This window comes from Musa acuminata, chromosome BXJ2-2, assembly GCF_036884655.1.
Source record: "Musa acuminata AAA Group cultivar baxijiao chromosome BXJ2-2, Cavendish_Baxijiao_AAA, whole genome shotgun sequence".
In the NCBI taxonomy this organism is placed as follows: Eukaryota; Viridiplantae; Streptophyta; class Magnoliopsida; order Zingiberales; family Musaceae; genus Musa; species Musa acuminata.
Window position 1 is genome coordinate 29,013,456 of NC_088339.1, and position 22,462 is coordinate 29,035,917.

Here is a 22,462-nt window from a genome sequence, read left to right on the forward strand (position 1 = left end):
TTCGTTTGGATCAGATCTCCTGTGTGTTTGAAGTTGGAACAGTATGCACCAACTCCGGTTTCCCCATTCGCGTCGGGTCAGGCCGGACCGGTTCGGATTAATGGATAATCGATTTGGGTCGTTGGGACCCACCTGTTATCCAATCACAAGGAAGGTAGGTCGTTGTACTAGGGCTGGCCTCCAGGTGATGGACGCGTTTAATGGAGCGGGTTTGCTAAGGTATAGGATCCGAAATATAATCCGCAACAAAAACGGGTTTGGTACTCTACCCGTTATTACATCCCTTTATCTCCCTCCTCTCTTTCCGTTGAAAAGAGAGGGCTCGGGCGGTCAGTAACGAAGCAGAGAGCTTCCGAGGTGAGGGTTCCTCCGCCACTTCCATCCCCCCTTTTCCTCGTTTCCTTCTCACTACTTCGCTTTGATCCGTCTCCTTCTCACTTCCTCGACACCTCCTTGTTCTCCTCCAGCATGTATCTCTTCTCTGGCAAGTTGGAACCCTAGTTTCGCTGGCCGCTGATCGTGTTATTCTCCCGTTCGCTCAGGTCTTTGATGGTCTGACTCAGATCGGCTACTCTTTCCAGGATGCACATAAAGAAGGTATATGACATTTCCCGAGTCCGTAATTTTGCTGTTTTCCTGTGGTGTCGAGTCAGTTCTCTCTTCTCGACCGCTCTTTAAGATTTTTGGTGATCTGGTTTGATTTCTATGTTAAATTCGTGGGGTGTACCTCTGAATAATTCTTGGTTTAGGTTATCATCGAAGGTTTTAAGAGCTACAAGGAGGAGGTCTCGACAGATCCCTTCAGCCCTAAAGTAAATTGCGTTGGTAATGCCTTCTCCCGTATCTTTTGTTGAGCTTGTTCTTCCGCGTTTCCTTCGTTCTATTATGCTCTAGGGAGTTATTCTGGGGAAAGCCCTTCATGAGGAACACTTTGCCTGTTCTGGTTCATACTATATATGTCTCTTATGAAAGAAAGGGCAGAAATGGATTTGTTTCTGTGGTGACTTACTGACGAAATGAATGTGTGGTAGCTGAACTCAAATCTCCAAAGCCTGAAACCAAATAACTTTCTCTTGAATATGGCTTACAGTTCTTACTGACATATGTCATTTCCACTTAAAATATTTTTGTTTTCCATGCATATGACTAAGATTTGACATTTTTGAGATGTAAGTAACATGATGTAGTAAAATTTGGATTGAAAATAATGTAGTCACTTGCTGCAAAGAATTGCTTACTGAATTTGCATTTTTTTTGTGTGTGTGCATGTTTGTGTGTCTTTTCAGTGGGTGCCAATGGATCTGGAAAGACAAACTTCTTTCATGGTAATAACTTCAATCATCTTTAGTGTCGTGTTGAACTTTAAGTTAGCCAGTTTTAATTTTATAACTTATGTTTGTTCCTTATCATGCTGACTTTTGCTTGGTTTACTTGATTTTTGAAATGGAAATGCATCTAGCTATACGATTTGTCCTTAGTGATCTCTTTCAAAACCTGCGCAGTGAAGACAGGCATGCTCTTCTCCATGTATGCATTCTTTGTTCTTTCCTTCTCTTTGTTTTTTTTTTTCTGGAACCTGGTGATGATTTATTCTTTCTGCAAAAAATGAACAGGAGGGGGCGGGCCACCAAGTGGTGTCTGCTTTTGTTGAGATAGTTTTTGACAATTCTGACAACCGCATCCCAGTAAGTTTTCCACTGATCATTATTGAATATAGGGAATTTCTAAGATTATGCGATGGTCTCAAGCTAATGTATCCAAGCACCTTGGACCAGGAAAATGGCAAAAACATTATGATTATGCATAATTTCTTCTTGTTATTCCATAATTTTGTTCTTGTTGCCTGGTATGATAGTTGGTGATTAAGACTCTGTTTTGCTACTGAGCACTAGTGAATAATATGATAGCTCTTGGATGAATGTATCTCATCGATCAGGAGTCAATAAGGAACTGATTAAGTATAGCTAATCTGAAATATTTGTGTTCAGGAGTTGTTGTCATGTTGCTACTGATTTTTTCTCTTGTATTTTGTTTATTTTCTTATAAATTATGGGGCTGATATTTAAATTAGTGTAAGATTGGTGTTCTTAGCAATGTACAATACAACCAGGGATTTAGTACTGGTCCTGACAGAGTACAGGGCAGCCTGCAGACTAATATGGTACATTGCCATGATTTATTATTGCCAACAAATAGTTTGAGAAATATTTTGTCAGTAGATGTTGGTATGGTCAGTAGATCCTGTACCAGTTTGACCTTGGCTTGTGAATACAGACCAATATTTGAACGAATGACACAGCATTAGGAAGTGCAAATTTACAAAGAAAGCTATCATGATCTCCAGGTAGCTTTGTTAAACATGAAATTAAAGTGTGTGAAAAAAAATATTACATGAAGGTTATTCTAGACCTATCATCATGAACAACTTTGATCCTTATTTTTTTTCCTACTAAGAACTTCTGCATCAGGTTGATAGAGATGAGGTGCGTCTACGGAGGACAATAAGTCTTAAAAAGGATGAATATTTCCTGGATGGGAAGCATGTCACGTATGTATCCCTAATGTTGCATTTGTCACTTTAAGCATGATATTTCTTTTCAGAACCAAATTAACTTTCTTACGTTAATGTGTTAGAAAGACAGAAGTAATGAATTTGCTGGAGAGTGCTGGTTTCTCTCGCTCAAATCCTTATTATGTGGTTCAACAAGGGAAGGTAAACAAGCTGATAGTTGGTGTTTACTTTATTTCTTATGTTTATATAATTGCCGTAACCCCTAATTCTTTTCTTATCTTTGTAGATAGCTTCTCTTACCTTAATGAAGGACTCCGAACGCCTTGATTTATTGAAGGAGATTGGTGGGACCCGTGTGTATGAGGAGAGACGGCGTGAGAGCTTGAAGATTATGCAAGAAACTGGTAAATTCAGATATATAGTGCTCAGAAGGTTTTCCGCTATACAAATTTTCCTATCTTTACATGTTTCTGTTCTCTTCTAGGTAACAAGAGGAAACAAATTGATCAAGTTGTTCAATATTTGGAGGAGAGATTAAGAGAACTTGATGAAGAAAAAGAAGAGCTCAGAAAATATCAACAGCTTGACAAGCAACGAAGGTCGCTAGAGTATACCATATATGACAAGGAACTTAATGGTGTCAGACAGAAATTAGACGAGGTCTGTTTTATTTAGCAAATATGACAAGAATGCAGATTACTTGTCAAGTGCCAAAGATATAGCTCGTCTGTCTTCATTGCAAAGGAATTTGGCAGTGGGATACAACATTTTGAATAGAATTATAACCATCTGCTTAAGTTGTTGGATACAAGTGGATGAATAGGAAAGTAAAATAACACTATCTATTTCATGAAAAGAAGTAGATCCTGAAAAATACATTTCATATGCTTATGAAAGCAAATTGCTATTCTCTTACGAAGCTTGCTTTTTGGAAGAAATAATGACAATAACCAATAAAACCATCACAATAGTAATGATGTCAGGGATAGAGAACACATTTATTATTATCAGTCTCATGTTTCTTCTTTTCCATCCCTCTCCCTATGTAATGCATCATCATCATCACTTCTATTCTGTTTCCCTGCTACACCATACATACAACTCATTTTCCTTCTTTTTATGGTTGCCTCATAATGCAGAGACTCCACTCCTCTACCAGCCAACGTTGCATATATCAACCATTAACCACTTAGACATTATCAGTTATTTCCCGTCAGAATAGCAACTTAGCTATACATGTAGGCCAAATGTCAAATGAAATGTTTACACCTCAATGATGATTGGAAATCTTAATGATCAGATAGTAGATTAGGTGCTGCATTTTTGTTTGTTGATTGTTCAGCCTTTTTTTCTTTTTGATCTTTGAGAAATAATATTTCTTACTTCTTTTGTAGATTGAAGAATCACGAAAGAAAGTTTCTGAGAAGTCAACTAGGATGCACAACAGTGTGCTAGAAGCGCATGAGAATCTTAAGTTATTAGAAAAGGAGTCCAAGGTTTTAATGAAGGAATTACAAAGTTTGAACAAGGAGAAAGAAGATACAGAGAAAAAACGAACTGAAGCATTAAAAATGCACACACAGATTGAACTTGATTTAAGGGATCTAGAAGAGAGAATTGCTGGAGAAATGCGATCAAAGGTTTGTTTTTGATTGATTGTTAAGTACATAAAGTTCATTGGTTGCAGCAGAGAATATGTTCAGTTAACTGAGTTATATTTGTAGGAAGAAGCTGCAAAGCAGTTGGAGAGCCTGAGGAAAGAGATTCAGGAATCTAGAGACGAACTGAATACAATCAGGCCCTTACACCAGTCAAAAGTGGCTGAAGAGGACGAGATCACCAAAGGGTATAATTAGTGAATCCTTCCTCTTGTGCTTTTAATGTACTATTATTTTCTCAGGAATAAACTAACATTGCTGATTTTCTTTTGAGGATAGCATAATGGAGCGTGAAAAGCAATTGAGTATTTTGTATCAGAAGCAAGGACGAGCTACCCAATTTGCTAGTAAAGCTGCTCGTGATAAGTGGCTTCAGAGGGAGATTGATGATCTTGAGCGTGTGCTTTCATCAAATGTGTTACAGGTAATTCAAAAAAGTTATAGTTTGTACTGAAATTGTTGCAGGTGAAGCTAAATTTTCTATTGAGAGTTCCCTTGTATGACCTAAATCTGTATTCCTTTTATGTGTTTAAACTGTATAATCCATAGCAAGGTATTAGCGTATTGAGCGATATGTTCTGGTGTATCGATCGGTGTGTCTATGTGTGTGTGTGTGTGTGTGTGTATACATTATATATATATATATATACATATATATATATATACATATATATATATATATACATATATATATATATACATATATATATATATATACAAGTTAAAAAAAAAGGGCGATGTCGCCTCGTTTCGCCTCCTCGCAAAGCCTTGGCGACGTCGCTGAGGCTTCTTCTCCCCGTGAGGATGAGGAGAAAACGCCGATGACGTTGAGGCCTCGTCGCCTCAGACGAGGAGGAGGCGACATCTCATCTGTGGCATTCGGCGAGGGAGGGCGGTGACGGATCAGGATCATCGAGGGAGAGCAGTGTCGGATCTCCAGGTTCTTCGTTTTCTTCTCCCTCTTCTTTTTTCTCCCTCGGCTAATACTGCTCGATAGCGGGCTGTCACGGACAAACTTCGAAACAGGGTGTTTGATGTAATGCTTATGTATGTCCGTGTCGTTTGGCATGTTCATGCCTTGTACAGAATGTAAAGGGGCGGCCGAAGGCTTAATAGTCCCATTTTAGTTGGGTTGGTGGCCTATTTAGGCTTGTAAATAAAGGTTGTGTCATGTAGACACGTGCGAGAGCTTTTCGGTCTGTAATGGATCATTTTACCCTTTGTTGTGCCACTGTTCAGAGCTTGTAAAGTCTGTTTGTAATTTGCTTTGTCTATGAAGTGTTTTTCGGACATGTTTGCTTGTGGATCCCGTTTGAGGCGTTCTCTTTAACCCGTTCTCTCTTTTGTTGGTCCTGAGGGACAATGGGAGGCTTCGGGGAGGCTGACCTTTGCGGACGGACGCGCAAGGGTGCCGCACGACTTAGGCAAAACCAGCTAAGTCCGTGTCATATGGTATCAGAGCGGGACAAGCACTCATAGAAACACTTGACATGCAAACGTGGGGGACCTAGCGGGGCTGCATGGAGGGCAGTCAGCAACGCGCGACCGTTTGAGGGAAAACGGGCATGGAGATGTAGGGAAAAGAGTCGCTCAGAGGAGCGGGCATCTAACATTGGCATTCAGAGGAATGGCCAACCCTTCGCGCAAGAGGCACCACGAGAACAGGCAAGCTTGGAAGAATGCGGAGCGCACAAAGGTTGGGATGGCTGAGTTTGAGCTACGGCTCAACGTTGACAACTATACTTGATGGTGCTCTAGGCAAGCGAGGCGCTTGGCAAGAATGAGACCATGCAAGGTGGAATGAGTTGCTCAACGACCAAAAGAGTTATGCAAAGCTCACAGAGGTGAGGGGAATTGCTAACTCGAAGAATTTGGTACTCATGCATGGGCTTGTATGCGGACGATGGAATGTTCGTGGCCATCCCAAGGCGACCGAGACTCGGCGCCATGGAGCATTAAAACTTTCTCTTCGGCTTGTGAAGGATACGTCCGTAGGAGGCTGAAGTGTGCAACGAGTTCAGCATGTTGCTAGGCCTTGAGGGGCACAGTGGGGGCTGTATTGACGGGGAGGTGCAATCTAGCAAGTGCGTTTGCAGGAGGCAGAACAATGCACAGTTTGTTCAGCAGATCGGAGTAGTCCAAGGGGATGGTGGTCTTCGAAACGAAGAGAGATGTTGCTCAAATGAGATAGTTATCCAGGAGGGATAAGTCCCGGCTCTCCAGAGGGAGAATCATGTGCGACGGACTGCACATGTTGAGGAGGAGTACCTCAACAAACAACAACTCCACGAAGCTCGATGGACTGAGCAAGTGGCGAGGAGTCGTCGCATGATCTCGCTTGAGAGAATGCATTGGTGGATGCATTGCGAGATCAAGTGGGGGAGCGACCCATAGCAACTCAAATGAAGGCACACTTAGAGTCGATATGGAGATCGGACTCAAGGGAGGGCTGACCCGTGGAATGGTGGGTGCGAGGGCCACCATCGACTCAATGCAAAAACGAGGAGCGGAGCAACTTGGGTGTAACTTGGCGAAGTACCCAAGCCGCATGAAGGGAGCCAGCATAGAAGTTGGAACATGGAGCAGAGGCACAGCGCTTTCCCTAGACAGAGGTCAAGGACATGAACTCTTGCAGAGGCAGGAGTAGAATCATGCTGTTCCATGGGTCCTTCATTCTGACAGAGCGGACTCATCTTGCATGGTGCCAAAGACGAAGGGAGCTTCGGGGCACATGCACCTTATCTTGGAGGAGCATTTGATGGAGGAACTAAGGCGACTCAATTTGCGGAGGCGGAGTTGAGTTCAGAAGGCCTTAGCACGGGGCAAGAGGACGCAGAGGCGGGTACTCTTGAAGAATATGCCACAGTGTTGTCATTCAAGTTGCCATGAGGGAAGCGGGGCGCAGCGGAGATTGTGCTAGTAGGGGCAGAGGCCCAGGATCCAGACAATGGTGCACAAATTACAGTGAAGTCGGTGGACTTCGGGAGCTACTAGGCGACGGACTGTCCTAGAGCGGTGCTTCATCTAAGTGTGACCCAAGAGTGGGTGGATGAAGGTCGATTGCCAAAGGAGCGAACAAAATCGAAGGTGGTGGAGACCCTGCGATGTATTGGCAGAGGCCACACATGGAGGGTTCACAATTCGAGTTTATTCCACAAGGATCAGAATGCAATGGAGATGTCACCAGGAGGCGACATGGTGCAGCGGATCGTGGTGGAACAGTTCGTGGCAATGCGACACACACGACATATGTCCCGTGAGGGATGAGATCATATGGAGGTATGATCGGGAGCTACTGGGAGCTCCACTTCGGTGAACAACACGACGGCAAGAAGGGCTATGGATTCAAGGAGTGAAGGCCATGGTACCGCAGAGGCGGGTCTTTCGGGCGTGCATCGAATTTTGCATCGGATGAAAACCTTGGTCATCAGCATATGGGGGCTGTGTTCCACTAAGGGAAAAGTTCGAATGCAAGTACCAGTGAGTTCCATGGGAGGGACTTGATCATGCAGAGGTATGATCGAAGCAGCTGGAGAGTTGGACTGCTCCAGAGTTTATATTCGCTTAAGGGAGCCCGGCAAGTCAGAGGACAAGGCCGAGTAAGCGAACGTTGCTACCAAGGAAGCTAAGGAGAACAGAATCGGTGCAAACTCTACAATGTGATGGTAGAGGCCATGCATGGGAGTTGCAGTCTGTCTTTCCATCGACAAAACGGACTGCTTGGAGAACACAGAGGTGTTGAAGCAGGGGGTCGAAAAGGGCGAGGAAGCGACGACAAGTCCAGAGGGACTTAGCTACCCAAAATCAAGCAATCAGTGAGAATGGAGGTGGACTCAGAGGAGTGTCACGAAGGCATATCTACTGATTGTGAAGAAAATGGATGTAGATGCGAGGCGACGGATAGTAGTGCCATGGGCATGGCAGCGCCATGGTACCGCAGAGGCGGGACTTTCGTGAAAGTCATTGATCCCTTGCTCCCACGGAGGGAGAGCGCTTGGTCGTGAAAGGGGCCGAGGAGGTGGAGCATGCAGAGGCAATCTCCAAGTACCGAGACAAGGCTGAAGGGCAGAGGCCAAGAAACTTCGTAAGACCGGTGTCAACAAGTTTCTCATCAAGATAGCCGTAAGTGAAGGACTTCGGGTCATGCAAGAGTGCACGACCAAGGAACGAAGCAGGCAGTACGTGGTGCTGTACCTTTGCTACTCAGTGGAGTAGGCGGCAGGGTTGATGGAGAAGACGGTACAATCCCAGAGGCGACCTCATCTATCAGAGAATTACTCCAAGTTGGGGTGAAAACTTCCTGCATTCCAGAAGTTCAATGGCATTGAGAAGGTGAATCACAGTAGCTAACTCAACGCAAGGAGTGCAAACACTTCAAGTGCTTCAGAAGTGTGAGCAAAGAGCAGGCGAAGGCCAGTAACCAGCTCGATGCATGAAGTACAACCTCGAGGAGGCGGGCGAAGTCAAGTAACCTTTGCCTTCTCAACTCTTAAGAGAATGGGCGAAACCGAGTACCCCAATTCTCTTATCTATCCAGCAGAGGAGCTCTGCACAAGTTCAAAGACCCTTCGAAGATAACGGAAGACAATAGTTGTCAAATCCTCACCAACGGTGATCAGTGCTACTGAGAGTAGATTGTCCGCTTCATTTCCCAACGAAATGCCAATCGAAAGCGGAAGTGATGTGAACCTACTTGGATGTGACAACTAACTGAAAGAAGAGTCAATGAGCAGATTTTGTGGAGGAAGGACCCGAAACTTCAGAAGTTTGCGAGGCGATGCTCGTTAGAGCTCCAACAAGCATCCACCCAGTTCAAGTAGCATGTGGAAATTTTGAGAAACTGGCGCAGTAAGAATGGTCTTTTCCTTCATTTGGTGGATCCGCAGGAATCAACGAGGATCAACACAACTCAGCCAACCCCACACCAGAGTCAGAGTCATTGGTGAGTTGAAGCAGTATGGCGGATCAAAGGTTCGACTACTCAAAAACAGCAGCGGAGAGCAGTTGGGAGCCAGGAGGTGCATTGCAGCTGGAGCAGAAGACTGAAGACTCAGCAAAGGCGAAGAGTTGCAGTGTTCACAAAGGCTTCGACGAGGACGTCGAAGGGATAAGTGGGGGAGAATGTCACGGACAAACTTCGAAACAGGGTGTTTGATGTAATGCTTATGTATGTCCGTGTCGTTTGGCATGTTCATGCCTTGTACAGAATGTAAAGGGGCGGCCGAAGGCTTAATAGTCCCATTTTAGTTGGGTTGGTGGCCTCTTTAGGCTTGTAAATAAAGGTTGTGTCATGTAGACACGTGCGAGAGCTTTTCGGTCTGTAATGGACCATTTTACCCTTTGTTGTGCCACTGTTCAGAGCTTGTAAAGTCTGTTTGTAATTTGCTTTGTCTATGAAGTGTTTTTCGGACATGTTTGCTTGTGGATCCCGTTTGAGGCGTTCTCTTTAACCCGTTCTCTCTTTTGTTGGTCCTGAGGGACAATGGGAGGCTTCGGGGAGGCTGACCTTTGCGGACGGACGCGCAAGGGTGCCGCACGACTTAGGCAAAACCAGCTAAGTCCGTGTCAGGGCGGCGATGGTTGAAATTGACCATTACCGATCGATTTCGGGTCGTAACGGGGCGGAAACAACCCCAATCGATGGTATCGTCTGGTAGCGAATGGTCCGCGTACCGGTCTGCTGGCAGACTGGTGTTTACTGTCCGGTATGGGTGGTATCATTCGAAATTAAAATCCTTGATCCATAGGATGACATGCTATATTGGAGATAGTCATCATGCTAGGGTTTGTAATGCCAGATTAAGCAAAAAAATCTTTAGTACATCACTATAAACGTCACATTTTATTTTGTCTTATAGTTTGGTGGACCATGCACATGAGAGGCTGGTATTTTTAAGTTACTGATAACGAAGGCATGCTCACCAATGTGGACGTTGTGGGCTTGAATAATCTCAACATTTGCAACAATGACTAGTTTCTCCATTTTCCATCCATGCATCCATGTCATATAGAAGGCTAATTTACGAAGCCAGTTGGGAATTTCTACGTAGTACTTCTTTTGTCTTCACACTGCAGGAAAAAAAGCTTCAGGAGGAAATTCATCAGCTTAAAGATGAGGATAGAAGGTTGGATATGTATATACGGGAACGAAAAACCGAGTATGAAAAGCAAGAACTGCTCATAGCCAAGGGCCAAAAGGATTCCGATCATTTGAGGAGACAGAGAGATGAACTACAAGATACAAGGAAGTATGGTTCTTTTTACTTATTGTGATGTTAACCTTTTTTTAATACTTTCGTATGTTCATTGGAGGTGATTATGTTCCCCCCAAGTGTTTGTTTACGGAGGTGGTTGTCTTTCAGATCTTTGTGGAATGAAGAAGCGAATCTCTCGGCTGAGATTGATAAGCTTAAATCAGAACTTATAAAAGCACAAAAGAGCCTGGATCATGCTACACCTGGTGTAAGAAAAATTTGAGACCTGTTCTGTGATAAATAGTGATATCATGAGAAGATTTGAAGTGAATGCTTTATCTGTTAGGTGCATATAAATGGAAGCTGCATCTGCTATTTTGGTTTTAATCTATAACCTATTATTTGCCTATTGCATGACATAACAGTGATTTGATTATTTATTCTAATAATGGTCGCCTTGAGCCATTGTTTTGTTGGAAAATATCTTCTCAACCACTGGATTGCTCAAGTAGTGGCTGTTCTTTCTAAAACAATATATGGTTATAATTTTGGGCCCCATTGTTGCCAAAAATTTTCTTTTTAATGTTCAATTAAGATAATCCTCGTGAAATTAGATCAGTCTATGTTAGAGCCATCTCTATGGTATCAGTTCTGGATTACAGAGAAGTGTACTTATCCTGGATTTGATAGGAAAGCTAGAAATGAACTTAATGATCTGTAAACTAATCTTCTAGAACAGTATGCTAAAAGTTCTGTTGTTCTGATGGTAAATTTTGAAAGCAATTTGAAAGAGCAGGTACAAGTACTTGAGCAATTTAGATTCACGACTGAAGTTGATGAGAAGGATATGTCTTGTTCTATATCCATACTATTTTTTTTCGTTATGCACAATTGAAATTTATATTAAGTGATAAATATATTATACTTTGAGATGAGATTGATCATCTTTTTGATGTGGTGAATAAGAATAGTTGATCAGATTATTGCAGCAAATGTGTTGCTGCTGGATGTGGTATGTGGATCTGTTATGGATTAATGAAAGGGATACTGTTTCAAAAATCATAAAATTATTTACATGACAATTTTAATTAATGAGTCAAATACTACCTTGTTCCACACTCTATTAGATGGATGGGGTATGGTGTGTTGGTGTGGTCTAGTGTACCAATGACTGCATAGGCAGCCACTAGGGGGTAAAAAGGAGAAAGAAAAAGCGGAAAAAAATGGGTTGTATGACAATATCATTTCTTTGAGTCCTTTTGAGCCATGGGTCGCTAACTTTAGTCTCATCTTAAATTGCCACGATTCAACTTGATGGGATAGCTAACCCATTAATTTTGTTGAGCCTGAACTAGCCTAGAATGCGTAAGCCCAGATTATTGGTGGTAGAACCATCAAGCCCCTTGTAAGCTAATTCAAGTTCTTGCGCACTTATGATGTTAGATTAAATCTGGATATTATAATCTTCTCCACTTAATAGCTTGACATTCTTATCAAAGACTGATATCGCTCAGAATTAGATCCTAGTGTGGTGTATATGGGAGCTAACATAATGGTGGCTCTAGGTGGGACAAGACTAGTTAGCTCAGAATTAGATCCTAGCGTGGCGCACATGAGAGCTAACTGACCTATTGCCAAGGTCTTGTCTACGAGTAGTCCTTTCGTACTCGAGTTCTTCACCATGCCCAATACTAGGTTAGTTTTGATATCATTTGTCTTGACTCGATGGAGTAACTGACCTATTGCCAAGTTCAAAATGCTCATGCCAAGCAAATTCAAATTCTTGGCCACTTCTGATATTTGCATAAACCCTTGTCCGAACAAGTCCAGTTGAACAAGTCGTTGTAAGAAATTTTGGTCGTTCACCTTATTATTTGACAAAGGGTGCTCTCAATATCTGTCCCACATTGAACCAGTATGTACCACCAGATACTGATAGTATCAGTGAATTATAAATTGTTGATCATTACTTTATAACCTGGCATTTTGACTTCTTGCATATCATTTTTCACTTCAGCTACATTTTTAATGGTATTGCTACTCATTCTGGATACTACTTTACAAGTCACATTCATGAGTTTGGTCATGGTAAATGACCTACTAACCTCTCATGATGCATTATATCCCTCTTATAGATCCTTGATTATATGATTTTGACTACAGTTTAATGAGCATAGTTTAATTTCAAGGTTCTTATTTAGTCTGAAGACCTTATTCAGCATTCTGATTTTCTTTTCTTAATCAATGAAGTATTTTCTATCTTTGTGTACTCAGGATATTAGAAGAGGATTGAATTCTGTGAATAGGATCATCAAGGATCATAACATTAGAGGTGTATTTGGTCCAATACTAGAGTTAATTGAATGTGATCCCAAATTCTTCACTGCTGTTGAAGTTACTGCTGGAAATAGGTCTGAATTTTTTATTTTTGTAACTCGCTCTCTATCATTTTGATTGTGCCTTGTTGTTTGTCGGTTTGACTTCCATAATAACTTCTCGATTTTCTGATGTGCAGCTTATTCCATGTGGTCGTTGAAACAGATGACATTTCAACTAAGATTATTAGATACCTTACTGCAGAGAAAGGTGGACGTGTAACTTTTATACCACTAAACAGGGTGAAAGTCGCACATATTACTTACCCACAAAGTTCTGATGTAGTACCACTGTTGAAAAAATTGAAATTTCGATCTGACTATGCTCCTGCATTTTCACAGGTAGTACATCTGTCATCCTTACAAAAACTAATGTACATTTTGCCTCATGTATTTTTTTTGATGCACACAGCATCTGCTTGCATTAAATTCCATGGTGCCTCTGTATTTTCTGGGGTGATGTATATGTCAAGCTTTTGATTCTTTTTGTTTCTTTCCTTTTAAATAAGAATGAAACCAGTCAATGAGGCATCTGCTAATGCAGGGTGGGCAGGGCCATTGTATAGGGTCTATCCCATTCTATACCAGTCCACGAGGCATCTGCTAATTCACGACCATTGTATAGGGGCTACCCCTTTTGACTCTTAATGTGACTTTTTCCTGATGGCCTTATAGAGATATGGTCATCTTGATACTCTTTATAGACTGTTCAAACTTTTTACGTGAATTCGATTGGTTATAGTTGTGATTGAACTAGAGAAGAATGACGCATTGTTTAATTTTAGTCATTTTAGTTGAAGCAGAAAGAGTATGGATATGTGATACTAAATCAAATTTTGTTAAATTTTAGTCAGTTTAGTTGAATCTGAAAGAGTATGGATATACGATACAAAGTCTATTTTTATCCTTAATGTTCACTTTTACTGTATGCTTGCCTCTTTAATTAAAAGGTTTCGCCACACTAGAAAAGTTCAATTTGGTGTGTGACTAGACCCCAGAGCATGAATATGTTGCACTCAAGTTTCAAGGTGATATGCTGGAAAAAATTCACTTTAAGTGGTGTCTATGTTTATATTAATAGAGGTCTTATAGACTTCGTTAAATTTCTTTCATGTATAGTTACAAATTTACAACAAGAATAACAGCAGAAATGTGACAAACAGTTGGCAGCATGGTGCTTGGATGCACTGATATTTTTTTTGACCTTTACCTCTATTAAGGAAAAGCATATAATCCCAGAAGTATCATGTCTGTTCTTTGTTGTTTACATGTTGCCTGTTCATTATCTGTCTGTTGACCTTCTGTAGCTTGTCATTGAAGAACAGAATGTTCATTTTGTATCCAATAACATTGTTGGGGTATTATTATTTAGCTTTGATTTACATCAATAACAACCAAGGATCCCTGTTTCACGGTATGGGGGGATGCTGATGCCTCATTGGCATGATGTATAGTTGTATACCACATCATGTCATACCAATTACCAAGTGACATTACTCCTGTGTTTAATGGTGCATATTAAAAATATGTATTACCATGTGCTGAAATAGCCAATATGACATTGCTTGGCACTGCATTTATTTTGTACACTTCAATTTTTTTGTGCATATCTTGTAGATTTTTATTCACTGTGCATCTTCTATACTGTTAAAAGTATCATTCATTTGAAAGTTTATGGAAACATTTTTGGGCACAGGCATCTCTTGAAAAACATTTTTTGTATTTATTACCTTTGACGAGTTCATTCTCAACATGATGTGGTTTGCTAATCAGGTGTTTGGTAGAACTGTTATATGTCGCGATTTGGATGTAGCCACAAGTGTTGCAAGAAACAATAGTCTTGATTGCATCACACTAGAGGGTATGAATCTGACCGTGCACACATTCTGTCATCAATTTGATTTCTGACATCATGCACTGCATCAGGTGACCAAGTAAGCAAGAAAGGTGGTATGACTGGAGGATTCTATGACTTCAGACGTTCAAAGCTAAAATTTGTCAACATGGTTCGGCAAAACAAGATGTCTATCCACAATAAAACTTTGGAATTGGATGAGATTGGGAAAAAGCTTAAAGATATCCTTAAAAAGTCTTTTTAATACTCTTATTTTACTGAATTACTTCAACATTCATGTGGATAAATACTGTTGAAAAGAGATTACCCTGATTTATTAATTTTCTTGCTAGTTTTACTTGCACATTGAAACCTAAGGTTAAAATAGGATGGTTATTGCATTTATTCTTTGTTAGATCTCAAGGAGTAACTCTTTCTGCCACATGATACTTGACTAGAGGCATGCACAACGCAGACATCTTTAAAAGTGTTATGATGAATGCTATTCAATTTGATGCTAGTTGTTCCATTGTGATCTATTAATGTAGTCATTGTCATGTATGGTTTGTGGAAGCAGGACTTCAATGGATGTAGATAGATTGAATCCTCAAGGTATCTGAAGGGGGAAAAATCAGAAGGTGAATGAAGGAAAGTAGATGAGTTTTGAGACGATGAGAAAAGATGAGAGATAATTTATTGGGGTAGGAAAAATCTTTCTAGTGATTGCAGGTGTCGTTCTTGTGTCTTTCACAAGTATTTGAACAGAATTTCCTGGCTTTGTCTAATTTTGGTATATGCAAAATGCAAATAATCAATTATGTAGGAAGGAGAGGATAGAAAGTGGATTGTTGGGATTCAAAGGAAATGCAAGTGTTGAATAGAATATGGACCCTAAAATTGATGAAAGATATCACCTATGCAACTTTTATTAATTGAATTCTTATGATATTTTTTAAAGTAATCTTTCATCTGTAAATGTCTAAGTATGCATGAGAATATGGTGAATTTGAATTTTTTTTTGAAGAGAATAATATATGATCAATGGATTTAAGTTAATTTTAAGTGCGCTATGGCATTGCTAATGCAACTAAATGGAAGCAGTTAATTTGTAAATCTATTTCAAATATGTGTTACAGTGGTGGGCAGAAGAGATGACTAAAGTAACAAAGCATTTGTCCACCTAGCATCATATGCCGGAAATGACTTGTCTGGAATGATACCATGTAGTGCTCTGACAAGGTATTGAGGAATGAACTGGCCATACTGATTGTACCATGCTGGTCGGCTAGTATACAGTATCACCTATATACCGACAATAACCAATATTTAAATTTTTTTCTCTACAATTTAAATCTTGATTGAGTGGCGATTTTAATTGGTGGTCAAACTGGTCAGTACAATAGGTGGTACCATTTTGACTAAAGGAGGAGCAGCAGTAGGAGGAAGAGGAAGCAGAAGAGGTGGAGAAGAAGGTAGCAACCCGGATGAGGAGTGAAAGCAAAGATGCAGCACGATGGAGTTGGCAGCGGTGGCACAGTGGAGAGGCAGCAACGAGATGAAGGTCCATGAGGAGAGACAGATAGAGAGAGAAAGAGAATAATAAGAAGAAACTAGAAAAAGAAAGACAACTATGTGACACTGAAAGAAACTGAAATTGGATTCCAATTGGGTACTGTTCTATACAGGCCAGTAAGCATAATAAGTGACTAGATACAGTTTGGAATCAGTCTGCTTACCATTCAATAAGCTTGGTACATCATGCTTACCAAGAGATGCAGCCTGCATTGAAAGTTTGAAACAAGCCGGTCCACATCTCGGTTGGCTTGTACGATCTGGTACAGGTGATGTTTTAATCCATGTTTTATATAATTTATGACAATCGTTCATGGTACCTTGCTGGTTGGTAGGTAGTAGTTTGACTGGGTTCTGATATGGTTGGTGCTAGTGGTATTTGATCTGTTGCATTGTATGATAAGTGGCTATTGGGCAAAAGATGTTTATGCCTTTTGATGTTTCGAAAAGTAATATTCTTACAAATGCTTGAATGGTTTAGGCCTCTATCATATCTGAGATTGTCGTTGTCTCAATTAGAAATATTGTTATAATATAGCTGCAGAAAATGTTTTCTATTAACTTCCCACACAGATAGACCAGGAAATCACCAAGCTAGTTAGTGAGCAACAGAAAATGGATGCTCACCATGGTCATGTCAAGTCAGAATTGGAGCAGCTTAAAAATGACATTGCTAATGCGACTAAACAGAAGCAGTCAATCTGTAAAGCTCTTGAAAAAAAGGTTCCTCTTATATATTTTTTACTGTCTATTGTATTCCTGTTGGCAATGAATTTTTAGGTAGCTCTTGTTTATCTGGACCTAATGGTATTAGATGGTGTCTTCCTACAGGAAAAATTGCTTACAAATGCCCATAACCAAATTGATCAGATACAAGCTGGTATTGCAATGAAACAAGCTGAAATGGGCACCGAGCTTATCGATCAACTAACACCCGAAGAAAGGGATCTTCTTTCAAGATTAAATCCTGAAATTACAGAATTGAAAGAGAAACTTCTGGCTTGTAAAAATAATCGAATTGAGGTTTGTATACCTGATTAGTAAAAGCTTCCAATATCATGAAATGGGCCATCTATCTTTTTGTAGCTTCTAATTAGCAATATCTTGTATAGATTGAGACAAGAAAAGAGGAATTGGAGACAAATTTGTCAACAAACCTCGTAAGGCGACAGCAGGAGTTAGAAGGCGTCATATTGTCTGCAGATTCTGAGACCTTGCCTATGGAAGCTGAATTAAAAAGGCAGGAACTGAAGAGTTCAAGAGGGTCTATTGATAAACTGAAAAAGCAGCTAGAAGGCATGAATTGCAATTGTTTGTTTTCTCTTCTTAGTCTGTAACGTGTACTTCTTTCTAAATGAAGACAGTTTCTTGCAGGTGTTTTGAAGAATATCGATGGTCTCACACAAAAAATGCAAGATATAAAAACTTCAAAAGAAAGTCTAAAGGTCAGATATGCTTACAACAATGTTACGATTTTGTGGCATTTGTATATATCATAGCCATTGTTTGTGATGCAGATGCATGAAGATCAATATGAGCGCACACTTCAAGATGAAGCTAAAGAGTTGGAACAATTGTTGAGCAGAAGGAATATCCTTCTCACGAAACAGGATGATTGCATGAAAAAAATCAGGGATTTGGGCTCATTGCCATCTGATGCCTTTGATACGTAAGTTTCTTTCCGAGATGAAACATGGATCCCTTGTGTTGCAATAGTTTCTTGCTTTTGAAATCTCTTGAACCTTCCAAAATAAATACTTGCATTGTGTGCAATGCTTAGTAGCTTTTGCAGCCCCACTGTTGTCAATATTTTTGTTTCTCCGAGTATGCCAGCTTTCTCTGAGTTTGCCAGCTTACATGTTATTACTCATCAGTTTAGGATCTATAGTTTGGATTGGTATATGTATGGTTTGAACACTCAGTATAGGATCTGTTGTTTGAGTTGGTATGTATGGGTTGAACACTCAGTACAGGATCGATAGTTTGGATTGATATATGTATGGTTTGAACACTCATATGAAACAGGTGTACCATATAGTGTGTTTTGACTTTCATTCAAGGATTAGAAAATTGGTCTAGTCCAATTCCGATTGGTGGTCATACTGGTATGATTGGTACCTCACTGACAAGAGAAATTGGTGGATGGAGGGACAGATGGGGGGAGGAGGAGATGGCAACACTGCAGATGAGACTTTATTGCCCGGTTCAACTGCAAGTGCAATTTGGGATCAGACTGCATGAAATTGTTTGGCTTGTATACTGGTAGGCTGTTAGACTGTTAGTACCCATCTGTGCCACTGAAAGTAAAATCAGTGCTTTTAATTATGTGGTATATTTGTTGTCCATCTCATCTGCTTCGCCAAATTGAATATTGGTTGTGGGATCACATTTTAATTCTTTCTAACCTCATTGATGCTCTTTCCAAGACTGATTACAGATAATTATTGTACTATCTGTCACTTGTCCATTGCTCTTGGGTAACTAACTTTTTTGGCTGCATATTTTAGGTATAAAAGGAAAAATATTAAAGAATTGCAGAAATTACTTCATGCATGCAATGAGCAATTAAAGCAGTTTAGCCATGTCAATAAGAAGGCCCTTGACCAATATATTAACTTCACAGAGCAGCGTGAACAACTACAGATAAGACGAGCTGAACTTGATGCTGGTGATCAGGTATTGCCTTCATATGCACTAAGTTGGATTTATGCTTAAAAGTATCATTTGAATATTTTCTACCACACTAGCATGAGTTTTTAATCATTGTATTTTGCAGAAAATCAGAGAGCTTATTGCAGTGTTGGATCAACGGAAGGATGAATCGATAGAAAGGACATTCAAAGGTGTGGCAAGACATTTTCGAGAAGTATTTTCTGAGCTTGTGCAAGGTGGCCATGGCTACTTGGTTATGATGAAGAAAAAGGTTTTGTGCTCATTTTATTTAATTTTATTTTTAACCTATTTCATTTATAATGTGTCTAGCTTTTGTATGGTCTAGTTTCTTTTTTCTCAAGTTTTAGAGTGCTTATTGGTTTATTATTGTGCCTTGCTTTGATCTTTTTTTTTTGTTTAAAATACATTGACATTTCATCCTCCACCGAGCTGCATTTGGTGTATAATATAATGCTTTTCTTACATGGTTCTCTGCACAGTCATATGAACTTCTCTAAATAGAAAAGGATGGAGATGGATGGGAAAATTCCACCAGGAAAGAGCTTGTCTGTCATGTACTTTAGAAACCTCTTCCTCAAGGCTTAAAGATTAGGCCTCTTAGGTGAAGGGATAAACCAACTCCTAAGCTTAAGCCCCATTGGTTACCTGAGGAAAGAAATATGATAAGCATGTGAGGATTTGAGTGTCAATGCTCATATTTTTGAAAGATAATATTAAGAATTACTTTATGTAGGATGGAAAGTTGATCTGTGATTGTTGATTGGCTTAAGAGTTACTTTATGCAGGAGGTTGGGTATAAATATTAAAATGATTTCTTAGCATGGATTAAACACTTAATGCTTGTGTTGAAATATGGTGCACATAATTTAATTATGGAGTTAACAGAGCAAATTGCTTGATAGATCAATGGTGTATTGAGTCAAAATGATGTCTACATTACCTGTTAGTTTCAAGATAGATCAGCTGTATGAATAAATGTGGGAATGAAAGCCTGTTGCTGGCTTTTGTTTTGTATCATGGAAGCAAAATGGATTTGCCAAAGAAAAAAAAGGAAGTTTCAACATATTGTCAATTATTTAGCATTTAATCTGATTTAATAGTTAAGTTTCAGGCATGGAATAATGGAATAAAAGCATGTGGTATTCAACATCTGAACAGTGTTATCATGTGGCTGAATGTGTTTTATAGAAATTTTCTTCTTCTGGATAATAGGAATGTAAATCTCCATACTGGCAATAAAGTATCTGAAGATTATGTTTCTAGTAGTTGGATATGCTTGGAATTTTGTCCTTTAGGTCTTTTGCTGATGCTGGTACTTGTTGACCTCCTATTTGTACCAGAGTTACTTTTCTTTTCAGTTATAGAAATTTTTTGCATTAGCATGATTTTGTCTTATGGAAGGATCTTTCCCTCTCTTATCTCTCCTTTTTCTTTTGAAGGATGGTGATCTCGGTGATGATGATCATGGCGAGGATGGACCTCGTGAACCAGATCCCGAAGGAAGGGTTGAAAAGTATATTGGTGTCAAAGTGAAGGTATGAGTCCCCTTTACGTTTATACTTACTGAACTGGCCTAATTTTGTATCTCATAAGTTCTGGTCGAATTTCTGTTAGAACTCATCTCTAGATGTTTCTTTAGTATCTAATTGCTGGCCTACAAACTTCTCAAGAAATGCTTATAATCTTATTTTAAATTGCACTGTTTTTTCTAAAGTTGCTTACTTGATCTTGTTACTCTTTCTCATCCAGTTCCTTGTAGGTAAACTTTAAATGATGAGATTTGAATATGTTACAACTGTTACTGAACATTTCTTCTCCTCACCTAGGTTTCCTTTACTGGTCAAGGAGAAACCCAATCCATGAAGCAACTTTCTGGTGGTCAGAAAACTGTAGTAGCGCTGACTCTGATCTTTGCTATCCAGCGGTGTGATCCTGCTCCATTTTATTTGTTTGACGAGATTGATGCAGCATTAGACCCCCAGTACAGAACTGCTGTTGGAAGTATCCTTGAACTACATTTTCTCCTTGCTTTCATGCATATGCAAAAATGCATGCTAGGATTCATGCACATGGAACTTGTCCTCCAATAATTGTTTATTGTGGTTGATTTGTGTTTGTAATGGTTCTTAACTTCTGGTGTGAAGATATGATCCGCCGTCTTGCTGACATGGCAAATACCCAGTTCATAACTACCACGTTCAGGCCAGAGCTTGTGAAAGTTGCTGACAAGATCTATGGCGTGACGCATAAGAACAGAGTGAGCCATGTGAATGTGGTCTCCAAGGAGCAGGCTCTTGATTTCATCGAGCATGACCAGTCGCACAATGCTGACTGATCTGTAAGCCCCGTCTCTTCTCACACTGTCTTATGTCTCCGCTCCTTGCTCGTTCACTCACCACACTTGTGTCTTATGTATCTTTTTCTTGCTCTCATCACGGTTCCTTATGTCTACTTTCTTAATACTTTGCAGTAGTGCATCAAGATGGAAGCCACAAGGTTGAATAACTAATTAACCACTAGTGAAACCGACTCATGCTTCTGGCAGGTGTAAGCATAGGATTAGTGTGAAATGTTAATTTTCTTTGCTACCAAAATCAAGTGCTACAATTGCCCTTATTTACCCCTGTAATTAAAGATGGTGGTGCTGTGCAACTTGATATTATTGTTGGTCCATGTAACTCTGGAAATGTCTGGCTGTACGTCTTCTGTTGTGTTTGCAGGAAGCAACTTAGCTGCTGGTCTGTGTACGCTGGATGTCAAAGGACCCTGAATAGGCTGGTGTAGAAAAATGTGTATAATGTTTACTTCTGTAATCTTTATGTTTGGTCCACACTAATGGATGGTTGTTGTTGATGCATATTCCAAAAGCCGGCAGACCGGTGAGACTCCTCGTTTATAATGAGGAAGAAGCTGTCTGCTTTAGTCGTCCAATTGGTGGTGAGACTCCTTGTTTACCATTATCTTGCCCTCTTGTGCCTGATTAAACAATAATGGATTCTAACTATATGGTGCGTTCCAACGTCACTTGTAGTACAAGTACATGTTTCTGCTAATATTCTGGCTACAAAGCCGTCTTAATGCAGCAGATAGTGAAAATTATGTGGTTCAAAGTCGCAAGAGTTCCCAAGTAGATATATCTTGTAAGCATGTGTCTAAGAGAAATATTTCTGATTTCATGGCTATGGTCCGCAGATCTTAAAGCCCCAATTTATAGTGCGTCCTTGAAGATGGTCGTCTGGATTCGGGCTTTATTTGGGTCCGAGACGTGTTGAATCTTAGGCTGACATCAGGTTCAACGTTGAAAGGGTTCGGCTCAAGACCAAGTGTCGAGGGGTCGTAGTACATATACGGGACCAGCTCGTTCTGATCTGAACATCGATACGACACGGAACTCGGAAACTCTTAAACAGTAACCCCTCTCATGACGTGGCTTCAAGAATTCAAGTTTGTGTATCAACGATGAAGAATACTTGTAGGGTTTCTTGTCTCTCCCATCCGTCTCATCTGGCAATGTCTCTCGAGAATCCCAAACCCTCTCCCATCTCATCGTTGCTCCTCCTCGGAATCCCAAGCTGTCGAGCTCGGCTCCATGGCAGGTAAACGTCCAATCTAATGTACTATGTCTCATTTGGTTTCAAACATTT

General features: G+C 40.2%; 1 protein-coding gene across 5 annotated transcripts; it reads left to right on the top strand.

The window, feature by feature from the left end:
• The first annotated feature begins 295 nt into the window (after positions 1 to 295).
• LOC135583486 (structural maintenance of chromosomes protein 3-like) lies at positions 296 to 21,675 on the top strand. 5 transcript variants are annotated; one of them, XM_009390551.2, is made up of 30 exons: positions 296 to 357; positions 468 to 597; positions 750 to 825; positions 1,287 to 1,325; positions 1,460 to 1,527; positions 1,614 to 1,685; positions 2,469 to 2,548; positions 2,635 to 2,713; positions 2,799 to 2,916; positions 2,997 to 3,172; positions 3,907 to 4,152; positions 4,237 to 4,358; positions 4,450 to 4,594; positions 10,246 to 10,418; positions 10,533 to 10,632; positions 12,639 to 12,775; positions 12,880 to 13,081; positions 14,513 to 14,600; positions 14,666 to 14,815; positions 16,717 to 16,868; positions 16,977 to 17,168; positions 17,258 to 17,441; positions 17,520 to 17,590; positions 17,663 to 17,814; positions 18,653 to 18,821; positions 18,922 to 19,068; positions 20,258 to 20,353; positions 20,645 to 20,819; positions 20,963 to 21,156; positions 21,289 to 21,675. In XM_009390551.2, the coding sequence occupies exons 2-29, from the start codon at positions 583 to 585 to the stop codon at positions 21,151 to 21,153; spliced, it is 3,615 nt and encodes a 1,204-aa protein (XP_009388826.2). In that variant the 5' UTR covers positions 296 to 357; positions 468 to 582; the 3' UTR covers positions 21,154 to 21,156; positions 21,289 to 21,675. The 5 variants fall into 5 exon arrangements, with proteins under 5 accessions (XP_009388826.2, XP_064952528.1, XP_064952527.1 ...); XM_065096456.1 differs by having other exon boundaries at positions 543 to 597; XM_065096455.1 differs by lacking the exon at positions 296 to 357 and having other exon boundaries at positions 364 to 597.
• Positions 21,676 to 22,462: the final 787 nt, after the last annotated feature.